The sequence below is a fragment of the Cynoglossus semilaevis genome, chromosome 16 (assembly GCF_000523025.1).
Source record: "Cynoglossus semilaevis isolate Cse_v1.0 chromosome 16, Cse_v1.0, whole genome shotgun sequence".
Classification (NCBI taxonomy): Eukaryota; Metazoa; Chordata; class Actinopteri; order Pleuronectiformes; family Cynoglossidae; genus Cynoglossus; species Cynoglossus semilaevis.
In genome coordinates, this window is record NC_024322.1 from 2197747 (window position 1) to 2221993 (window position 24247).

A 24247-nucleotide genomic window follows, 5' to 3' on the forward strand; every position below is an offset into this window, starting at 1 on the left:
GTTTGCTCAAAAGTGTTTGCAACAATAACAAGTGTGATCAATACAACAGCATCAGGGCAGTTTATTAGTTACAGTTGTAAAATGACACAGTGCACACAAACTTCAAGTCAATATGCATCATTCTCTCACAGGCAGTTTTATGTTTTCCTTTTTATTTATAGCTTATTCTGCAGAGGGTTTTTTTTTTTTATAAACAACAACACTATAACGCTACTGTATGTGGCAACTAAGAACATGAGTCTCTTTGTCCAAGTTCCTTTAAAAACAAGTCACTAAGATCAGAGCATAAGAGCATAGGACTAAGAAAATGAACGTTTCCAAAGCTAAAAGACCATGTCACTTAAAGTTGATGTGTGACTGTGACTCCTTCTAATTAAAAACTGGTTTGCAAGGAGCTGTTCTATATTTAAACAAGACTAATAACGCAGCACTGTCCTGCCAATTGCTTTCTATGTTATTTTCTACTGACCTAAAATTAAACTATTAACAGCTGCTATTCTTCTTCTGCTAACATTACTCTATGACTCTTAGATTTTTTTTTCTGGCTGACCGTCGGAAGGCATGTGCAAAAACTAAAAAAAAAAAAAAAAAAAAAAAGTTTTCATTCAATTAAAATTTCAAATTTCACTTTGTTTTTTTTATGTGACAGTATTTACAAATGGAAGCTCTCAGTAGAAGTAATTCGGTAAAATCCTTTGAAAATGATGCTCGCTTGACTTGACAACACTAGCTGATCATCGCATTACATATGAATTTTCGTGCAGGCACAATCATTCCAGTGTATCCTGAGGATTTGTTATTAAAGGGATAGTTCAGAATTTTTTTAAAAGTGTGGTTGTATGGCGTAGTGGGATGTGGCAGACACAGAAAACTATTATCAATATTTAGCAATATTTTAAGAATACTTTTTGAGCAAATGATCTTACTACAAAATAGCACTGTCAGACGTGAAACCAATTTTTTTTTTGTACCCCCGCCCCCATTAGAAGTTATGGTTAATCACAGAATGCTATTTTTTCACAAGGTTCACTTGAGCATATAAATATATAGTATTAAAAAAGCTCCTAAATGTCAAATTTTATATTTTTTTTCCTGTCCTCAAAAGAAAAAAAAAAATCAGTTTACTGCCCACATTTTTGTCAGGCTCATAAAACCACACTTTAAATAAACTCAACTATCTCTTTGACTGCTTTTTTTTTTGTGACACCTAAATCATGACATCTTCCAAAACAAATTTACACAACCAAACCCCCATTAGATGGGACAGAACATTAACGCTACATCTCCGTCCTGAGCTTTGGAGCTTTGAAATAAATTAATTAAAAAAAAACAAAAACAAAAAAAAACACACACAAGCATCAGCAGTGATCTGATTTTTTTTTCTATATTCCTGCGTTGATACGGTTATGACAAAGAGGTGGAACGACTGAACACGCACAAGGAGCTACATGTCGTGTTGCATTTCTGTCTGCGAATCTAGTTTCGATGAAGCTCACACCGGAGGGCAGTGACAAATCAAACAAGAGAATCATTAAAGAGAAATTAAATTTTGCTTCCATCAGCTCCGGATTGCGTGCAAACAGGCTCCGCCGTCCTGATCTCCACCCGTGCTGGATGCTCCTGCTTTCTGGCTTTGGACTTGGACTTCTTCCTGCTTGCTACCTGTAACAGCTGTGATGGTGGGCTGGGTTTCTGAAGTAATCTTCACTCACACTTGGGACATTTACACAGCAGCTCCAGTTTCATTTTTCCCTCGTCTGGTCCTGCGCTACACTCAGTTTTTTTTATTTCTTCTTCGTTCAAATGTCCATTTAGCTAAAGACCGGAGGAAATATGAGGGTCTACACGTCAATACTCAGTCTGAATGAGTGTAGTTCGTTTTATCATGATACAGTAAAGCCGCTTCAGCTCCCAGGGATCACGGTGGTTCTTCAGAGAAGGACACACCTCAGATGACAGTTAGAGCTTAAAGCCTGTGTCTGGACTCCTGGCTGTAGCCTCCAGGTGACCCCCGGTTACGATGAGGCTTGTAAGAGTCCTGGTAAGGGTCCTGGAAGTCCTCCTCCATCAGAGGCGAGTGGTCCCGGCTCTGCTGTGACCCGGACGACAGACGATTCCGATTCTTTCTCACGCGCTCGTTGTTATGGTAGTTCTCATCGGCGGGCATCAGGCTGCGACGTTCCACGGCCGAATGGTCTGTCGTCGTATGGTTGCTGTTCCGGTTTCTTTGGGCCTGTTGGAAAGAGGAATAAAGAATCAGTAGCTGCTGCCAGATCAGCAAATACTAAACTTCCACTTCCACTTCCACAGATTTAACTTCAAAATGATAGGTTTTGTTTACTAATATATATACACAGTATATTTATACTGTATATTTCTGTTTTAAAGTACTACGTGTACCTGAATGGCAGCAGGATACGGTGACAGAGCCGTGGAGCCCAGGTTGCGTCCCAGCAGCGGGTTGAGCGGCGTGGTGAGGGACGTGTGCGTAGCTCGCCAATAGGCTTCCAGATACTCTGCCAGATGTTCACAGGCGTCCTCCAACTGGTTCTCATCCAGGATGATGTCAAACATTTCCTGCGGTCGTACAGGAGGGCCGACAAATTGACGAGTGATTTCGATATTTGCCTTACGAGTTCAGTGTAAATTACAACAATTACGACAATTAGTATTTTGTTTGTATTGCGGTAGGTTCCGAAAATATCCATAGGTCAAGGCGAGTCAATTGTATTTGTAGTTTTAACATTAGAATTGTAATTGAAACGTCCTACTGAAAAACTATATAACAAAGTTAAGAGTTACACAATATATATATATAAATATATATATATACATATATTTATATACATATACACATATATATATACATATACACATATATACATACACATATATACATATATGTACATATATACATACATATATACACATATATAGTCAACGTTCATACTGATTTATTTACTATACAAAGTAAGGCAGACTAGGCTTCACAAAAAGGTATCAAATATATACAGCTCACTACGCTCCTTAATATGCCATTTATATATTATATGTAATCTAATTTCTTATTTATCACAAAACGTATTTCATACGGATCTTGCTATGAACTGCTGCGTTGTACAAAGTGTTTTTGTACGGAGAGCCAGCCCTAATTCGATCAATCTGAAAACAGGGCAGGTAAAACCAGATCTGATGCGCAACGGCTGTAATTTGATACCAAGCGTAAACAGTCAGCCCTAAACTAGCTAACACTTGTCGTTGGCGCTGTCAAATTTAACATCCTAATCATGCTAACTAATTTCTTTGATTACATTTCTTGGTGAGAGAGGTATATAGTATCTTTCCGCCCCAAGAAAATACAGGAAAAAACCCAATTATCCTGATAAACTGTGATCGCAATCGATCACGATTAATCGTGACTATTCCGCAGGTGCCGTGTGATTTTTCTAAAAAGCTGAGTTTTCACGTTTTGTTGACTCACAGAGGGACACTGTGACAGCTTTTCGGCTGCAACCAGCTGAACGTTCAGGTGTTTGCTTTGAGATTTCCCTCTGGATTTGATCAGCCGCTGCAGAACCTGTGGGAAACACACACGCAGAGTAAACAGACGGGTGACGACAAGACACTGAAAACAAACCGCACACACACAGGTTTACTACATCGTCTTCTGGGAATCACAGAGGTTTTTACATCAGCATTCCAGCTACTACTGCACACTTGCACCCTTGTCGGAGTGAAATTGAAAGTGGGGCGAGTTTTAACACGTCTGCTGGAAATTCCAAACCTCACCGACACATTACCTCATTTGTAGTACTGTACAAAATCTCAGGAGTAAAAATATTAGCGATAACCCCTACCTTGGGTGAGGACACCTTGACATGGACAATAATGGGCGCTAATGAGGTCTTGATGAGCTGTGCAGGGTGGTTGATGGTGTCCGCGTCCAGCACCACCAGCTGTAGAGAGCGGGCCAGCTCAAAGATCCTCTCGATCTCACTCTGGACCTCGGCTAGAAAAAAAAAGAAAAGAAAAGGAACAGCAGCAGGGAGAAGGGAACAAATCAGTCGTGTTCTAGAGGAACGTGAAGGTTTGTGGGAAATATTCATCCTGTCCAACCGGAGCGAATACTGCATGAAAAGAAATGGACGATTGATGTTTGAATTTGAGTTCATTTTTGAAATTGCATTGAAAATACCACCCTGCCAGAAACGCTGTAATCACAGAAGTAAAATACTCTTCCCTTTGTGACTGATATCTCCGACTGATCACTAACAGTACGGGTGCAGGCACGGTGTCTTACTGTTTACATTCCAAAACTGGAAAACCGACCAATCAGCAGCCTGACTACTACGTCCATTGGTTTACACACAGTCTCCGGTGCCGGTCCAGCCAGGATGTGCACATCATTGAGTTCTGAACTTCCTGTAAGTTTTACCAAGGCTGGAGCGCGTGTTGGATCTCTCAATGATGGCCCTCTTACTTGGGTTGTTTAGTACTGACCTCTTGGCCAAGGATATGTCGGCTGTTACCCTGGTAATTGATATCCTGCCACACAAACAAAAAAACCCACAAATATGACACAAAACACAAACCTGTGGGTGAAATATGACTAACGTTTACTACACAAACGTGTGGGTGAAATATGACTAACGTTTACTGAGCTGTGACTACACACCTGCCGTCAAACCTGTGCTTCAGGAAGTCGAACAGAGCTTTCTGCATCATATCTGTCACCTGAGAGCAGAAGTGGAGAAGAGATGGTGGCAAAAGCAGACGGTTACTCTCTCTTCATATAAATATATATATATATATATATTAGAATGGTTATGAAAGTATTTCAACTAAGGATGCACTGCTTGTGAAACTCTGGTCCGATGTCTTTCTTTTTGTTGTTTCTTCTCTCTTTTGCGCCACAGAAACATCACTAAACTATTGTACGTAATGAGCACAAATTCAATCAGACAAATTTATGAAACAAACGCAACCCTTAACGACAAGTTTTAGTTGATATTTAAGATCATTTGAATTTTTTGGAATTTTTTTTAAAAGCCCTCTCAGACTAACTTATCAATAAAAAGAAGTTTTCAGGACTAACGCTGCCCAACAAAATTAATTTTATGGTTTCAGCCTGATGAACAAAATGTCAATCAATTAGATTTTTTTTCAGTAGCGATAACAAATATTTTTTGTGAAAAATAAAAATACATCAAGTGTAAATGTAAATCAATTGAAAAATAAATCAAATTTTAAGTTTTTTTTCTCTATGTTTTGTTTTATTAAGTGGCTGAGCCTGAGTCATGTGGTTCCCATGATGCATCGGTGCATCCCTAATTTTTTTTAAAATATTTTTTTAAATATCTTACTCTTATATTTCTCATATTTTTAATTGATGAGGCTGTTTCTGTACAGGCAGGTGACTGGGATGGCACTGAGAACCAAAACAGTAAAATATTAAATTACAAAAATTATACTTAAATCAGGATGAAAGTTAGTCTGTATTTATTACCTCATGATCAGTACAGAACTATCAGACTGATGCAGATCAGGGGAAAATGACCAAGACGGTATGACAAAACTTCCTATTTTCTGTCTTATTTTGAATCCTGCCCTACTTTTTTTTTCGACTGACACAATTTAGAGACGAGGATGTAACCACGGCAACACCAGAACTGAGAGCTAGACTGGGAGAAGCTTCCCACGTCCGTGTTGAACACGGCCCCTGTGTTACTATTCAATATATATTCTGACAAATATCTGCTTTGGTTGTGAGACAGGAGCAGGTAATACCTCGTAGCCTTTGAGGGAGGGTCCAACCAGGACGACTGGTCTCATGGAGGGAACCACATCGTAGGGAGGAACGTGTTCAGTCTGGAGGCATTAGAACACAAAATTTCGTCACACACTTCTGCTTTCACTTCACTTCTTAGACAGCTTCTTAGACTGTCACCAGACAGGGAAGTTGTTCGGTATCATGTTATTTCCAATTCTACAACATGCAGCAGACAGAAGATTAGCATAGCGCTAAATCAGGAATAACTTAAAGTTAGATAGAAGTTCAAAAGGAAAACATTTTAGTATAGAACAAATGCTTTTAATCAAGAATTAAAAATTAAAGCCTTACTAAGGATCATTGGTATTAGCTCTAAGCTAGGTCTCTAAGCTAGGTCTAAGCTAACGTTTTGTTATCTCCTGTTTTTAGTAGCTTACACGCACAGACACACACACCTTCTTTGTCTTCTCCATCTTCGTCTTCTCCTCCGCTAAGATTAAAGTTCTCTAGGGTTATGTTTTGTTATTTGTTGTCCAACCTTTTATTTTTTCGCTAAACTGTAGCCAAGTAGCCATGTCAAGTTTGTGTTATTATTAGCTTTCTCTTTAGTATTATTTAGCTTCTTCTTGTCTTTTGAATAGATCATTTTCAAATTCTAGCTTATGTTTTGGTGTAGTCAATGTGGTAAAAAGAAATGTTATATCTTAAGTTATTTCTCAGCTAACAATCTTTTCTACCAGCAAACCAATAATGTAAAAAGAAAACTCACCACTTTCTGTTTCTGTTTGCCTAAAGACAGAAAAAGGATGAAGTGAATAAACAGCAACCGAACTAAAACCGCGGCTGAAATTGAGTTTCTATTATATAAAGGTCGTTGATTTTCCTCATGTCTCATATACTTCACAGACCTGCAGAGTTTGGGTTTCCTTTGAATGTTCCTGACACCATTTCTCCCAGACTTGAGGAAGAATTGCCACTGGACTTACTGCTGCAGTGATACAAGACAGAGAAAAAAATAAGAAAAAATAGAAAAGTGTTAAAGGTTGAAAAACATGTGCTAAAGTGGGAAACTATAATCACAAAAAAAAACCCCCAGAAACCAGCAGCACTTGGGAGAAGGTGACACTCATAGTGATTACTGATAATTATTTTAATGAAAAAAGGAAGACAAGAGTCAACCGTCTCCTTCGTCCATGAACCAAAATGACTGAGAAGTGACTCTAAACTCCACATCCTTTATGTCAACCTTGTCAGACGGAGGCCTTTCTCTCTTTGTCTCTCTTGCACATTTGCAAACTGCTCCAGTTCCAGACTCTGTGCCATCTGTCCAATGAAACCCTACCCTCATCTCCTCTTTCTTTCTTTTTGTTTCCCCCCTCCTCCTCCTGCACTCACCCATGGAAACGTCCTCTCTTCTGCTCCTGCTGGATTCTGATGTTCTCCAACTTCAGCGGACTCGGAATGAAGCCAATGTCACAGCCTTCCTTCACCAGACGGCCAATCCACCAGTCGTTATTGTACTTCTATAAAACAAAGAGATTAAAATGAGTTTAAACCCAGGACCACTGGGTTCTAAAATACTCAATGCCCCCTGCTGGACAGTGATGGAACTGAACCTCTTTGATGTGGAGGAAGTCCTTGGCATCGAAGGAGATGCCGGTACCAGCCACAGGAACATCTTCATCCAGAGCTCCGCAGTAACTGACATTAGTCCTCACGGCAAATGCCACCGATTTGGACTGAAAGATACAATTTGAGATAAAAAGAAGTAGTTTAAGCAGATGTTGTAGTTTTAGCAGATGGCTATGAGTTAGCCAATCGGTATTATCAATTTTAGCATATCAGCATACTTATGTAATATCTTTAAGAACATTATCGTTTCATCACTGCACACAACGAAATGTGTCCTCTGCCTTTAACCCAGGACTTCTCAAATAGTGGGGCGGGGCCCCCTGAGGGGGCGCAGTGAGGTGCCAGGGCTTCCAATAGAATATGGCACACTGGACATAAGTGGACCACTGCTGTAATGCTTGAATGATAACAAGCCTCCAGTCACTAGGTGGCAGCACCTCATACAGTGGTTTGTACAGATAAAAATATATATGTGATCAGGTTCTCTAACTCAGGGGTGTCAAACTCCAATCCACAGTGGGCCAAAATTCAAAACTGTGACAAAGTCACGGGCCAAGCTTCATATTTATTGATAAATTCATCATCTAAAGCCACTCCTCATTGTTGCCGATCTTTGAGAAGCCTGGTGGACACAGAGGTCCACTACATGTCCATCTGAAACTTACTTTTGCTCTGTCCAGCTGGACGGTGGCCTGCTGCTCCTTCTCCTGACGACCTCCCTCCTTCTCCTCCTCCAGGGAAACATCCGAGTCTGACGGTCGGCTCGTGTAGGAATCAGCTGAACCCTGGAGGACAACCGGAAACGTTAGGAATGTGTGGAAAAAAAGATGATGAAGAAGCAGCAGCTAACAACAAACAAACTAACCAGCCAATCATCAAACCAAGTCTCATCAGCCAACCAACATGTTGGAAAGTCAGAGAATAAATGAAAAAAAAAAAAAATTTTAAATTTAACAGACAAACATAACTGAAATTCAAAATGTGGAACCTGAGACTCATCGTCTTCGTCAGGTCGTGGGGCATTTTGATGATGCACAAGGTTAATGTAAAACTTCTTCTACCCAGCAACTCCTCATCACCCCTGTTACCCTCACCAACCACTACTCTCACCCCTGGGCATATCTGTACGACTTCAAGGATCATTACATTTTCAAAATAAAAGATCTTTTATTAGAGACGTAGCGTCTGAATGACCTATTGTTTTGAAACAAAGTAAAGGATATGACTGGATTCACTGCCCACCCGTACCAAACGACCTACGGACCAATACTAGTCCTCAGACCAGGGGTTGGGAACCCATGCTCTCAAATTCCTCTTTCATTTCTATCTGACATCCAACTTGTGGTGTGTAAGCCCAGACCACATTCAGAGTCCCACCCTCTACTCCATCTATGACAATACTCTGGAAACCATTCTCTGGAATCGATCTCTTCTCTGGTAATCTTCACCACAGTCCAGAAGCTAATGTTCCTCTCTCCACTGTGTCTGCCAGCTCTCTACCTTCACCAGTCACTGTTCATACAGTTCATTCAGAGTTCTTAGTCGTTCCTCTACACTCCAGCCTTCCCTGTTCTCTTCTCGTTCTCACTGTTCTTTCAACCGACGAGCCCGTTTTCGATTGTTTCCGATCTGGTATTAGATCCGCACGATTGTTTTGGCACTTCCTGCACAACCTTCACCGACTTTTCTGCGCATCGAATCGGCACAGAGAAGACTTAAAATGAGGCCCCCTAGTGGCTGGGGTTTTTGTCTATTTTTGAATGCTTATTTCTGATTTCAGGTCTACTGTATATCTATAGGCGTTTTTACGGGTTAGGCGTCAAACAAAGAGCCAAGAAAATAGGTGAGGTCCTTTCTGTGTTCCATTGTCGAGGCTTCTCTTCCTCAGTACGGGCATCTGGAAGTCAATTGTAACTTTTTGTTGTTCGGTGACCTCGTGGGTATCATGTTGACAGTGAGGCAGGTGACGGTGTATCTTCTTTGTGTGGCAGAACAAAACACAAAACCCGATATATCGAATTACACGCGTGTTTGCCTGCCGCAATGGCGCGCAACACTGGGAGCAGCTGCAGATGTGAATTCTCAAACACGCCAGGACCGGACGAGGAAAGTGTTACAAAGACTACAGCTGAATCATGCTAGCCAAACCCCGGCTAAACACTTCTTAAGCACACATTAGAACATTTGTAAACACAGCTAATCCGTGAGCTTTCACACATGTCTCTAGGATTCACACTACAATCTGAGGCTTTTTTGACCTTTTTGTGTTTTTAGATGACAACTGATGGGCAGCATAAATCTCTCCAACAATGGTTCGCAAAAAAAAAACCAAACCCAATCATGCACTGCAGCTCTGTCAACACAGAATCCACTTGTAAAAACACACCTGATTGGAGCAACTCCTGCTCATCAGGTTGGACAGATTAGACTTCTTGTGTCTCGTGCAGTGTCACCTGATGGACGTCCGACGTCCAGCACGTTTAGCCAATCAGGTTGAGGAAAACCGGACTCAGCACAAATGTTCATCTAACGCAGTAGTTCTCAAATAGTGGGGCGGGCCCTCATGGGCGTGAGGGGCTTCTAGTGGAATATGGCACGCTGGACACGAGTGGACCACTGCTGTAATGCTTGAATGATGACAATCCTCCAGTCACTAGGTGGCAGCACCTCATACAGTGGATGGTACAGATAAATATATATATATATATGTTATTGGGTTCTCAATAGGATTTCAATTTATGGGGGTGAGGGTCGGGGGAAAAAAATGTTTCTGTCCGCAAGGGGGAGCCAGGACAGAAAATAATTGACAGATGACATGGCCGGTTACGGTCCACGGGCCGTATGTTTGACACCGACAACGCTGTATTTTTCTCCACATTGTTCACAACAAAACAGGCTGAAAGACTAGAACCTTGTGGTCACGAGTTGATGTCATGAATCATCCGCACAATTTGTTCAACGTCTGACAAAGCTACAGGACGCAGACAGGACAGGACACCTATTGTCTACTATATTACAGTGTACTGCGTTTCACTGTAAATGTTAACCAGCTGATCCTGATCAGATAAATCATCTGTTCCTGTGTGAGAGTCCGTGCTCCTGGTAATTGGACAGGATGTTGTTGTTGGAGAACAGAGGAGGAGAAAGTGATGAGCACAGCAGATTTTAGAGGCGATACATCATGTGTGGGTCCTGATGTCTAATAAGCCTTCGTAAGCATGTTTTCCTTCTCATGTTAGCTTTGCCACAAATGATGTGTGTGTGTGCAAATAAACACACGCAGAATGTCGTTTTTTGGCGTTACTGTTGTGCAGTGTAGTCGACGGACACAGCAACCCAACCTGGGGTTTGGGGACCAGATACAATCTACCCTGGGATCATGTTCACCCATCACCTTGGTCAGCAGGGGGCAGTCAAGTGCCCAGTCATGCTCAGCGCAACGACAGCTGGTGGACTCGAACCTGCGACCTTTCGGACCCAGGTCCGCTTCTAGAACCATGTATGTAAGGCCCGGTTTTAAAGGGAAGACTGTATCGATCAGGGGTGCCCAACCCCTGGTTTGCAGACCAGTACCAGTCCATAGGTCATTTGGTACCAGGCCGCAGTGAGACACAGTGATTGATTATAAAAGCTTTTAATTTCTAAGGTTAAGAAACTCTGCTGCATGGACTTTACTAAATGCTTTTAAGCTCCCGCGGGCCACAAAGAACAACTTGGCGGGTCGCATTTGGCCCCCGAGCCTTTTGTTTGACACATGTGATCTTAACCTACACAGCACTAATTGTTTAAATAACGATTGCAAAGAGCAATCTTTGAACACAAGATACAATTAGCATTTCCAAAGAAAATAAAGAAAGATAGATTAATGACGTATTATTGAGAGGCAACCACAGGATTTTAGCGTCAGCGACAAAAAAAAGAAAAGAACCGATACTGGAGCATCTATCAATAATTTAATGAAAATAAATGGTGAATGTGGCAGAGAGGAATTGAAGGGCAGTAAGTCTGTGGAATCAAAGTGCCAGAGTGGACACAGTGAGGATTAATGTCCTCTGTCCACAGCGTCCAGGCGCCTGTGCTAATGATCCGCTCAGAGCCACGGGACTCTTTCCTCCAAACAAATAACTGTTATTTACTGCCTCATTACAAATAAAATCTATAAGTGCACAGAAAAAAGGGAAGAGGGAAAAAAGCTACAGCTCAGTGCTGAGAGAAACAGAGTTGGAAGAAGAAAAACAGAAGGGGTTTTATCTCCAAGTCCTGGATGTTAGCGGAGAATAATACAAACTGCCACTGATTATATTCTTCTGACATTAAAATGTATTAAGAAATATTTATAATATTATTGTATTTTTGTATTATGTATTTGAGTTGTATCCAGTGACAATATAATTATTCTCAAAAATTTTAACTTCTAATATATATGTATATCTATATATATACATATATATGTATATATATACATATATATATACATATATACAAATATATGTATATATATACATATATATATACATATATACATATATATGTATATATATATGTTGTACCACTGTAGATAAATTACTTCTTAAACCAACCAACCCACCCTCCAGTTAACCAGTTAACCAGTTAACCATCCATCTATTCAAGCCAAAGACCCGGAGAAAAAAAAAAAAAGACCACTAAAGACCACTGAACCAACTGACTGAGCAGTCAACAAACCAGATATCCAATCACCATTTCAACAATTAGTAGACCCAAAAAAAAAGTATTACTAAAAACAACCATTAAATCAGGGGTGTCAAACATATGGCCCGAGGACCAAAACCGGCCCACTAGGTGGTTCATTCCGGCCCCCATGATGAATTTTGGAAGTAGAAAATGCACACATATTTTGTGATGTTGTATATAAATATATTGTATATATTAATATTTTCTAATATAATTGTACTTATTTGCATGAAATCAAAGGGGGAAAAAACTAACTTATAGTTATTTAGAGGTAATTATGTTACCTATACCACAAAGGCGTTCAGGTGTCATCACAGTAAACGGCCACACAAACAACCATGAAACTGACCAAAAAAAAAAACCAACTCACTATTATTGTACATTGTATAAACATTGACAATGACTGTGTACACCTCTAGTTTCTGTTTTGTGAATTTGCGTTCCACAAACAAAACCGTCTGGACTATCTCATCCACCAAAATAGGACAACCTAAAAAGTAACTAACCAAACGCCAGACGCCATCACCCGTCTGTCTCCTTTGAACACACACACACACAAACACTCTCAGTGACTTGTGTGTGTGCCCATTATCTGTGTGTGTGCGTGTGCGTTAAGTGCTCAGTCTTGACTCCATCACTCATTATCTGTGTGTGTGTGTGTTAAGTGCTCAGTCTTGACTCCATCACATCACACTCCAGTCTTATCGGCTCAGACGCCACAGCCCCGTCTTCCTCCTCTGACCTGCTCTGCTGTCAGAACCAGGAGACAGATGACAGATCCAGGCTAAAACCTTGTCTCCGTCTCCAACCTGGAGACCAGAGGGAGGCCGATCAGAACCTCCGGACATGAAGATCCTCAGGCTATGAACTCCCAAATACTAGTCCATAATGAAGATATTGGTGTCACACGCGAGGAGACGTTTCTCGATTACCTGGAATGAACTGATAGCTTTCCCAGGAAGCTGCTAATAACAGCTGTTAGTTCTCTGGTCCGACCATGGTCCCCCAGAGTCAAGCCAAGTCCTGATAACAACCCACAGGCAGAGTGAGAGTCCAGAACGTCTGTGTCGGATGTTGAGCGGACCTGAGAAGCTCTTAGATCTTTTGAGATCCATATTTGTTGATGTCGAAAAGTTTATCCTCTGCGACGTCAACGAACCAACAAAATCATCAATCGTCTTCCTCTAACGAAGGACCTTCCTGATCCAAAAGACGCTACGCCCACAGCTGCGCACCAAGACGTCTGTCCATCTCCAACATAAAGCCTACGCTGCTATATTCTAATGTTGGTCATCATGGTAGTACTCAGAGAGATCAATGTTTTCTCAGGTGGTACGGAGTAAAAAAAAGTTGGAGAACCACTGCCCTGGCGGGCCAGTTTTGGCCCACGGGCTGTATGTTTAGCCCCCCCCCCCTGCTGTAAACCATGCTTTTACAAGTCTCTGAGCCAAAGCTGCACCGTGGCTAAAAGACTCCTCTGTGCCTTTAACATGCAGGCTGCAGCAGCAGGGATGTCAGCTGGAGTTATAGGTAGGTCCTGACAGATTGTGGCTCAGTGGGATTTCCTCCACCCTCCCGTACTGAACCTCCTCCTCTCCACTCAGCCGCAGCTATTGATTTTCCTGCTACTCTGACACATTTTTATCCAACGGACACACGTCACTAATTAGGTTCCTCCTCCCTGTGACAAAGGCTGTGTGTAGGTATCGTACGTCTACGGAACGTGAGCTGGACGAGGGAAACAGTAACAGGAACCTGTTCTCTGCTGAACACAACTGATGTTGATGAAGAAGATGATGATGGTTGATGTTTTTAAAGCATCATCCATGGAGTTCTAAAATCAGGAAAATCAACTACAATGTTAGTGCATACGGTTTTGTTTATAAACAATGATGAATGAATTGTTTTTAGTTAATGCAGTACTTCTCAAACAGTGGGGCGGGCCCCCCTGGGGGGCGCGGTGATGTGCCGGGGGGACGTGAGGGCCTTCCAATGGAATATGACACACTGGACACAAGTGGACCACTGCTGTAATGCTTGAATGATAAGAAGCCTCCAGTCACTTCATACGGTGATTTGTACAGATAAAAGTATACATGTTATCAGATACTTAATAGTATTCCAATTCATGGGGGTGTGGGTCAGAGGGGGTGTGGTGGTGGTGCGTGAAAATGTTTCTGTCCCCAAGGGGGCGCATGACAGAAAATAATCGAAAACCACTGACCACTTTTGTCGACCGGTTAATCCTCCTTATTTCCTATTTGGTGCTAAGCTAAGCTGGTCAGATGCTAGCTGGGAATTTAAACCCCCGCAAACACGAGCCTGGCGTCGAGATGGTATTTTCAGCCTGAGGTGCGCTGGTGAAGCTCAAACTCTCCATGGTGACCCCACCATCGGCCCCTGATAAAGCACTGAGAAGTCAGTGGTGGAGACACTGGAAATATTAGCTACATAGGGCACGGCGTTCGTCCAATAAATAATTTAATCGGATTTAATTACAAAATGTATATGAGTACACATGCTACATTTGATAGCTCTTGGTATTATACTACATTCCAGGTTGATATTACAAAATAATGTTATGAACCAAATTGAATGAAATAAATTACAACGTTAATTTTGATGCGATTTGTTTTGCCCAATTGTGACATTTTGCTAACTTTTTACAGCATTTTTTTAAATTTTGCGACTCATTTTTCAAGTATAAATAAAAGATTGACAACTTTTGTAACATTAAAACATTTTTATACTAGTAATTACTGATGTTACCATCACGTTTTTAAGGCATGAGGACTTTCTTTGACATATTTTATTAGCTGTGTACCAGTGGTAAATGTTAACTTTATTTTGAAAATTCCTAAGTATTTTTTTATTACTATTGCCAATCCAACTTTATTTTGTATTTTTTTTAGTGATATAATTAAAATAATTTATCATTTGTCTGTATGTTTTTGTTACAAGGTAAAGAATAATTTTAAATTAGCAGCCTATTAATGTACTTTAGATGTGTTTTGAAACATTAGACAGTTTAAAAAAATAATAATTTTTACATGTGTACATCTAACCCAGGCTCGTGGGCCACAATTGTCCTAATCTTGAACAGGGAGGGCCGGGATATAACCCAGGCGTGGGCAAACTTTTGGCTCACGGGCCACAATTGTCCTAAACTTGAACAGGGGGGCCGGGTCAGGAGCAGACAGATGGAGGGTTTGTGTGAACTAAGAGAAATGACATGTAAAAGTCACGCATAAAGGTTAAAATGCTAAAATTACTTCAATGAAATCATTTTCTACACCATCTATTGGGGAAAGTGAGTATTGCAGGGAAAAGACAGAAGTATAACGATAATATAAATAAATTATAGAATTTGCAAAAGTTAAATAATACTAAAGTTAAAGAATAAAAAAGCCAAACGGGCCGCATCTGGCCCCCGGGCCTTAGTTTGCCCATGCAGTTTCACCTCCCCAGAACAACTGTGTTCAGCGTTGTTTTGGTTTTTTGAGAACACTTGTAACAGGTAAATAAATAGCCGGGAACATCCTGTCTGATGTAGACATGGAGTCAATGATGAGTCAATTAACGGAGGAAATATTTAACAGGTTGATTGACGGTAGACGAACACAGTCAGTCGCTGCCTCACTGGAGGTGCAGGTGCTGAGGAACACTGCGTTACAGTGAGGAAAAACTGTACTGTTGGTAAATGGAGGAGACACTTATGACACATGCACACACTCGTGCTTACTCACACACACACACAAACACCCTTCCCCCAACACCCCCTAAAACTCCCCCTGGGGGAAAAGTGCATGTTCAGCTTCTCTCTAGACCCATTCTGTGGATGTTGTTGCAGGAAAAAAAAAAGAACCCCACACAGGGAACAAGACCCACTCACCGCCTCAGAGTCTTCAAATCCATGAAGGTACAAGTTATCGTACATGGAGGAGTAGGTATCCACAACAGGCGGCTCTTCCAAAGCAAACGTCTAGGACAAAAAGGGATCAGCCAGTTCTAGCTCCAGGTCCAGATCCAGAGACCAAGGATGGTTGGATGTATGGATGGATGGTTGGATGTAAGGATGGTTGGATGGAGATGAAAGAGGAGTGACAACAGCAGCGGCGGCGGCAGATTCTGCCTCCACATGAAGATGCAGGTGAGCAGATGGAGTCAAACAGAAGACAAAAGAAGATGAAGCAGATGAAGGTGTGGCCCTGTGGTTCAGCGGGTCCTGGATTCTGCTGATCTGGATCTTATTGCCCGAGAGTGGAGCGAGCGTCGTTTCCCATTATGAGGCAGCCTGCTTTTTTTTTTTACCCCTGAGGAACAGCAGAGCAGAGCTGGCATTTCATCTGCCGTCAAAGCTCTCACATCACAGCGGCAGCCAATCCCCTCCTTCTGCAACCCCCCCCACCCCAAACACTGGCTGATGACAGGGGAGCAATGCAGCCTGCCGATTGGCCAACGGAGCCTCCAGTCAGGGCTGACTTAGAGAGGAGAAGGAAGAGGCATAAAAGGCTGAGGACTGAGAGCATCATGATCAGCAGCCTTGGACTGTGTGACTGGGTTCCACTGATAAATGGGTACATGACGCTACATCGAACACAATAGCTGCCGAGGCATCGCTAATGGTCGTGAAAACAAAACAAAAAAAGGGAAAAATGGGAATATTTCATTTGAATAATTGAAAAAAAAAGCCATTTGTCTGACAATCCTAATGATTGAATTTTGAGCAGTCCAACTCATTTATAAAGGTCAAATTCAGAAAACACATTTGACCTGAGTTAAATGACTGCTTCTGATTGGCTCTGCATCCATAAGCATTGGAAAATGTACATATATTTATTTATTTTTATATATTTTATAATGAGTTTCTATATATTTTGTATGTGTTTCTATGTATGTATAAATATAATATATATATATAATAAAAATATGGCAAAGTATAAGTTTTTGGCTAATTTTTGTTGCGGGTGTGAAGTGTACAGAACCTCTGTACAGAAGCTCTGCGCTATATAGAGCCTAATGGACGTATCATCAGAAAGTTAAGCACAGGTATGGTGCTTGTGTAAAAATAATTGAACCAATCAGATGACTAGATTTATACAGATTAATTGTGTTGCACCAAATGTGTAGCGCCACCTGCAGGGGAAGAACAGGAGTTTCTGTCGGGAATCAGAAGAAGAACATAGTATGTTTTTTTGTTTTTTCTATTTTAGTTTTTAAAAATTTTGCTCCTCGTGAATTTGGGCGATAAAAATACAAATTTTACTGATTTGATTTTTTTTTTTGGTAAAACACATGCCGTTAATGTAAATCCAAATCATTTGGGTTTGGTAAAACACACGCCTTTAATGTAAATCCAAATCATTTGGGTTTCTTCAGCTCGAGACACCCAGTGGAGGGGTTGAGTGACGACACAGTGACCTTCTGACACAAAACTGCCGCCGCCGCTCGTGTATTTACTACGGAGCCGTCGTAGCGCTGCCATAAAAATCCATATATAAATGTCTGTAACACAGAAACTGATCACAGAGAAAATCAATCAGGATGATTTACGGAGTTTCACCACGAGGTTTGACACCGTTTATGAGCACTGTCTCAGAGAAAGTCCCACAAGGCTGGACAAGAAAGACAAGAGAGAGAGAGACGAACAACGGGAGTAATAAATTATTTAGTCCGTAATATGAAAAAATGCAATAAAATGTGTAAAACAAAAGCTTGTTAGCCTCAGTTGTCGTTATGTATTTAAATTTACTTGAATACGACTAAATATATGAAAAATTGATCGTATTACGTTAATGCTTGGGCTGCAGTGGCTTCTGTTCTCTGGAAAAAAGAACAACAGCACCCTCTGCTGGAATAGACTTGTACAGCAGATTTACTTGCTAGGGATGTAAATTAAATATCGGTCTGTTTTTAAAAAATAAAAATGAAGACAGAAAAATGTTATTTAATTAAATAGTATCATTGGGCAAATTTTAAAAAAATTCATTTATCTATTATTTATACTTACAGAAAAGTCAATATACAATTAAACCTAAAATATTTCGAAGTTCTGGCAAGTAAATCAGTGTTATCTAACAAAAAAGTACAAATAATTATACATTTAAACAAATTTAGATATTAATGCCTTTGCACACGCGGGGAGGATTTTCAATCAGGATTAATTTTCTGTTATTTCAGTAACTGAAATAGAGAGAGTCAGCGCTGCTCTCGTTAATCACATCTGCCACATGAGGCCTCCACTGTTTGTTGTGAGCTTTCCACGTGCTCACGAAAAACCGCCTCTTTGACCTGATTTAGTTGGATTTATCACGAGCGTCTGATCTCCTGAGATAGAGGTGGACACGTGGTGCAAGGCAGAGGCCGCCCGGAGGTCAGGCTCTGAGGACGGAGAGTGGAGGATGAGAGGAAGTGAAGAGGAAGGATGGGGCAGAGAACAAAGCAGCCAATGAGGAGCCAGGCCTGGATTGTGTGTCGCACTGTGGCCTCTGGAGCCTCCGTTCCCTTGGTAACTTGTTAGCAGGACGTCAACACGAACGGCGAGTCACCGCTACGGCGAGCTGAACCACAGAACACGACTCAATGTAGGAAAGTGATCTGCATCTGCTTCAGAGCGCCAATTTCTTTTTAGGGCAGATGCAGCAGAGGGGCCCTGCCTCGCATGTGTCTGATGATTTATACATGAGTGGGGAGCAGAAGAGCGCCACCATGTCAAAAAGATACAAAATTAGACACTGATTTTGACCTCAGGAGGTTGTGTTACATTTTGTCTACGAAAGACTTTCAGATACAGACACAGGCTCTGTTATCATTCAGTATGTAGCTCCCCTTGTTTTCCTGCAGGTGGGGCTATAAATTGTATGAAACCACATTATTGTTTAAAAATACAGTACCATTTTTTTTCATCCTTTGGAATGGGTTTGCGACTCGTACATAAAAATATATAATTTCACATGTTTGTTATTTTCACACTGACAGCCGCTAGAGGACAATTTTGGAACATCGAGGCATCGAGATATCGGAGATCGCTACTTTTTCTGAAGGAAGTGAACCTACCTGTCTGATCGAGACATCTGAAGGAAGTGAACCTACCTGTCTGAGGATGAAGCTGGTGGACGTGGTGCTGCCGTCAGATCGTTTCAGTCGGCTGCGTCTGGAGTAGGTCCCTCTATTTGTCTGTCCATCACAAAAACACACACACACACACACAGAGATGACGTATTTATTTATGGCATTTTTTTGTACTGAATACTACAGTATTGTAGTACTGAGACGGGTGAACGTGTGTCGTTGGACAAAGAACGCTGGAGATAGAGCCGCCAGGCAGGAAAAGAAGCGGAAGGGAGTATGGACGTCTCTATGTGGAGATGCGGAAAGGTCATGACCTCCTGTGACCTCTGACCGTCGAAGGAGAATCAGCTTTATTGGTCGTTGTGCACATACGAGGACACCAATATCTGTCCTCTGCACTCAAGACCACCCCCAGGGAGCAGCGAATGCTTTCAGGAGCGCCCGGGAAGCGAGAGAACGTAGCGGCTGCTCCACACACCATATTTGAACGTGTGATCTGATCTCTGATAACGAGCCCGATCCTCCGATAGCTACACCACAGACGGGCCCCAAGCTGAAGACGGGACTGCTTCGGCTCCGAAACTACAAGGTCAAGAGTGACCGTCGGAGCTGAATCTCAGTTCAATACTGTATTTAAACAGTTCTACAACATTTGCTCTCTCTACCACTGGGACGTACGAGCAATAATAAGCTCTGATTTAGAATCTGAGCAGCTTCCTCCACGGATGTAAAGACATGCAGTTATCTGTGAAATATATAAATATACCTGCATGTTTACTTCATTACATGTTAGATTAAATCTAATTCCAGTTCTCTTCAGTTTTCGTCTTCTGCTGCGTTGAGGTAACATTAAGATTTAAACAGGACGGAAATGAGTGACAGAACCGATTTCCTTTCTGTCCCGGTGTCTCAGCAGCAGCTCGATCATCAGACCGTGTTTTAATAATTCAAACTTTCATTAATTAATTTCTTCTTTTTTTTTTTTTTTTTTAAATGAACCGCACTCGTAGAAACTGGGTCGGAGTGAGCGATGATGGGAAGAGCTCCACAGGATCATTAGCTCTGATGATTGGACAACGGACAGATGAGAGAGAGAGAGAGGGAGAGAGGTGAGGAGAGAAACTCTGTAACTTCAACTGAGATGTGCTGTGAAGATGGGAGAGTGGGAGAGGGAGGAAAGGGAGGAGATGAAATGCTGAAGAAGAAGATGAAGAGGGCAAGAGTGGATAAGTAGAAAGGTGAGGAAAGAGGAAAACAGAGGAAACAGAGAGGGAGAGAGCAGATGACAGCTGTGAAATGATTAAGTACGGGAAGATAGAAAAAAGCTGGAAGGAAAAGATAAGGGGGAAGATAAGAGAAGGAAGGAAGAGGAAAAAAAAGAGGAGGAGATGGAAGACGGAAAGACCAAAGGTAAGTAGGAGAGGGGGGACGGAGTGGGAGAAAAGTGGCGTAAGCGCAAAGATGGGGGAGTAAAGTAGGGGCAGACGAGTTTCAGAGATGAGGTTGAAATAAAAAATGAAAAAAAAAAAAAACAGGTGTGAAAATCAGAGATGAGGTGATAACGAGCAAGAGACAAATTAAATAAATAAAGGTGCGTTCATCTGCTCTACCTGAAACACGGCGGTCTTCTGCAGTCCCTCTCCTATCCCGTGTCTGGTGTAGATGTGTCGGGACATTTCGGCCAGTTCGTCCGTCCAGGGGGGAGGCTGCCGCTCGTTGCCGCCGCTCCACTGCTGCTCCAAGTGATGCGGGAACTGCTGATGCTGCTGTTTCTCCTGCAGCAGTGACCGGTGGACCGCGGGCTCCAGCTTTGCTCCGTATCACACACACAAACACACACGCACACACAAACGCAGCAGAAGAGGACGAAGAGGAAGAGGAAGAGGAGGAGGAGGTACATAGCGACCTGTCCCGTCCTGCATCTGCTGCAGATCTGTGCTGCGAGGACGAAGCCTTGGCACATTCTGACCGAGGCCCCTCCCCCTGCTGATGCTCCTGCCCCTCCTCCCATCACCGTCACAGCTTAGTGGTGCTGATGGGAGAAGTGATGCTGCGTCCGCAGGCAACACGGAGCACACAAACGCAGCATCTACAGTACACAGCATTCTATGGCAAATAACAAATTATTACTCAGCCATGTCTATAATAAGCTAATATATACAGTACATAAATATATAAAAAAAATACAAATTCTGATTCTGTCATAATTATATCTGATACAGTATAACATGTATTTTTATTTCCCGATGTGTTGTTTTTATCTAAGTGTTCGTTGAGGCAAAACGTTTAATAAATACAAACTAAATTTACTCGAAATATATATATCGTAATTGTAAATATTTCAGGGTAATCTCGGTAGTTGAAAAACGAAGGATACAAAACGAAAAAGACATTTTGGTCACCTGATTTGTCCTACTGGCTACAGATCTGTGAACATAACCGAACTATTAACAGGCAAGACAAAAATAGCATTTTTTTCTGTGCTTTTCTGCTCACAACATCCTCAAAATATCCTTACAAGTGCAACGCAACTGAAACCAGGGCGAGTTTAGCTCATCTGAAAGGAAGAGCCGTCTTCCTTTGAGTCTTTTTCGCCCTCAGTGTGAAGTTGAACTGAATAACGTGCAGTTATTCATTCGTCTGCTGCCTGAGTGTTGTTTGCTTGGTTGTTAGGCAAACATCACAGACAAGCAGGCAGATCTTCACCTCAACTTCGAATTCAGACTGCAGTAGACTAGGCCAGAACCACGATCAGAGGAGACTGAGAGGCAGATCTTCACCTCGATTTTGAAATCAGACTGCAGTACAACGGGCCAGAACCACGATCAGAGGAGACTGATGAAAACGCGCGTGCGACTGGCTGTGCAAGCACGATATTTTTATACACGATGACAGAGATGAGACTGAAGGGGAAAAAAAAAAAAAAAAAAAAGTCGCTGCCTGAACACACAGTCAGGCTCAGTAACAGCTTGGCTGTCTGTGATTGCAGACAGACTAGACATGTGCAAAGAGAACACCTTGTTCTGTTAGATCTATTTTTTTACATAAAAATCATGTTTAACCCCATTGGATCGAGTTGTTACTACCTAACGATTTTTCAAAATTTACATAAAAAAAAAACCAAAAAAAAAACCTTGTCATTTCCAGTGGGACTGATTCTCTGAAAGGTAACGAACAGAGGAGTGGTTAATTAACTGCTCATGTCTTCTGGGAAACACTGACATTATTCCGACTGCACAGATGGAAACAGCAGAGTATCAGCAGGCCGCCCGTTTCTATTTTAGTCCTGCTCCTTTTTAACTGTCTTAGTGTAATTACATCAAGGCATCAACAGAAAAATGACGGAGAAATGACAAAAGACGACTGTACCGACGACGACGGTGTTTGTCGCAACCGACAGGAGCCACAAATTAACATCCATTTTATGAAAAATCACAAAAGCCTCTTACATTTTCTCTTTTATTCCCAAAGAATATTTATAAGTTTGCTCTGTTACAAAAGCACGTTCTTTTTAAAACCCTGGATAAAGAAACTTTCCCATCGAATATCTCTAAATATACAGAATTATACATTTGTTTTTTCTTATTATTCACCCAGCGGATTCAGAGACTAAAATGACTTCTTCCAACTTTTCACATGTCCTCGTGATTTGTCTTCTTTTGGACAGAGAAACAAGGCATCCAGTGGTAATAAAAAAAAAAAAAATTTTATAAAGCTAAGGTGCAACATCACTGTCACTGACAAAACCAGTTTGTTTGTTTGTTTGTTTTTTACATCCAATATTCTGTACAGTGCCTTTGATATGAGGCTGTGAAAAGGGGGAATAAAGAGAGATCTGGATAAAGTTATCTTGCATTCATGCAATGAATCTGAAGATGCTCCTTGAAAATCCCAAGGAGTTCCCACAGCAAATTTAAAAACATCCAGTCGCCCCCTGTTTCTCCACACGAACAGTCTTTTACTGAAAACATTTACATTAATATCGGAGGCCGGGGAAAGCGAAAGCAGAGTCGAGCCCGTAGAAATGTCAATCGCAGAGGCCGGGGAAAGCAAAAGCAGACGGAGTCGAGCCCGTAGAAATGTCAATCGCGCGACGCCTCCTTGAGACGGGTGGGGGGAGGGGGAGACATCGATCCCCTTTAGGATGCTTTAAAGGGACGGCCGACGTCACCGTGACAACCTGACAGCCGCATCTCTGAGCAGGGAGTGTGCGCAGCGGCGTCAACACCGTCAGTCAGCGGGCGTCTCTACCAGATCCACTGACACTTAAAGTAGACCTTATGTACGTACGATCGGTTTCTTTCTGCCAAACTCACCGTTGATCGAGATAAGCAGGGCCCCAGACACACAGATGCACACACATACACTAATATATATATATACATATATATAAATATAACTTGGGTTCATAAGCGATGTGTGAGCCATCGACACGGATGCGTGGCTTGAGAGAGCAGACAAGCCGCGGCCGTTATCAATGCTGGTGAAGAAAAAGAAGAAGAAGAAGAAGAAGAACGATGAAGAAACGCGGCCCTGACCTTGTGCTGTCGCGTTAGAACAGTGATCATCTCCAGCTCTACTGCGGATTCCCACGTAATCACAGTCTTTGTCTATTCCTTCTTCCGCAAAAAAAAAATAATTTCAGGTTTGTGAAAAGAAAAATGTCTGGGTTCATATGAAGGTAAAAAAAAATAAAAAATTGAAATTCAATAGCAATCATCTTTGGACCCCACTTTTGTGACTCACAACCCCACCACTGGCTTAAGAGCCGCTGAACGCAGCAGATTTAAAAGATTAGTGCGGAATGACCTGGTTAGAACACAACCGAGTTCCCAAAAAAGGAGAACACGCCCTTTAAATCCGAGGTATGAATATAACTGCACTGATCTAGATTCAGATTATTGGGGCTCCAACAGTGTCCCAGATTAAGGTCTACCTCAGACAGATGTTTTCAAAGTAGGTCAGAGCGGCCCCATGTTGTCGCCGCCTGCCAAAAGGTCTGATGGATGCGGCCCACGTGGGTGACATACAGATGGACCATGTACCTGAAAAATACGCCCT

General features: G+C 41.8%; 1 protein-coding gene across 4 annotated transcripts; it reads right to left on the minus strand.

The window, feature by feature from the left end:
* Window positions 1-43: 43 nt before the first annotated feature.
* Window positions 44-23215, minus strand: cacnb4a (calcium channel, voltage-dependent, beta 4a subunit). 4 transcript variants are annotated; one of them, XM_008327950.3, is made up of 15 exons: window positions 21967-23215; window positions 20797-21892; window positions 19208-19291; window positions 8068-8187; window positions 7387-7509; window positions 7166-7293; window positions 6679-6755; window positions 6540-6559; window positions 5788-5868; window positions 4676-4734; window positions 4436-4545; window positions 3858-4009; window positions 3482-3577; window positions 2401-2577; window positions 44-2233 (listed from the first exon to the last, which is right to left on the minus strand). In XM_008327950.3, the coding sequence occupies exons 2-15, from the start codon at window positions 20860-20862 to the stop codon at window positions 1967-1969; spliced, it is 1560 nt and encodes a 519-aa protein (XP_008326172.1). In that variant the 5' UTR covers window positions 20863-21892; window positions 21967-23215; the 3' UTR covers window positions 44-1966. The 4 variants fall into 4 exon arrangements, with proteins under 4 accessions (XP_008326172.1, XP_008326171.1, XP_008326173.1 ...); XM_008327949.3 differs by having other exon boundaries at window positions 6679-6758; XM_008327951.3 differs by lacking the exons at window positions 19208-19291; window positions 20797-21892; window positions 21967-23215 and adding an exon at window positions 16008-16960.
* Between the last annotated feature and the right edge of the window lie 1032 nt (window positions 23216-24247).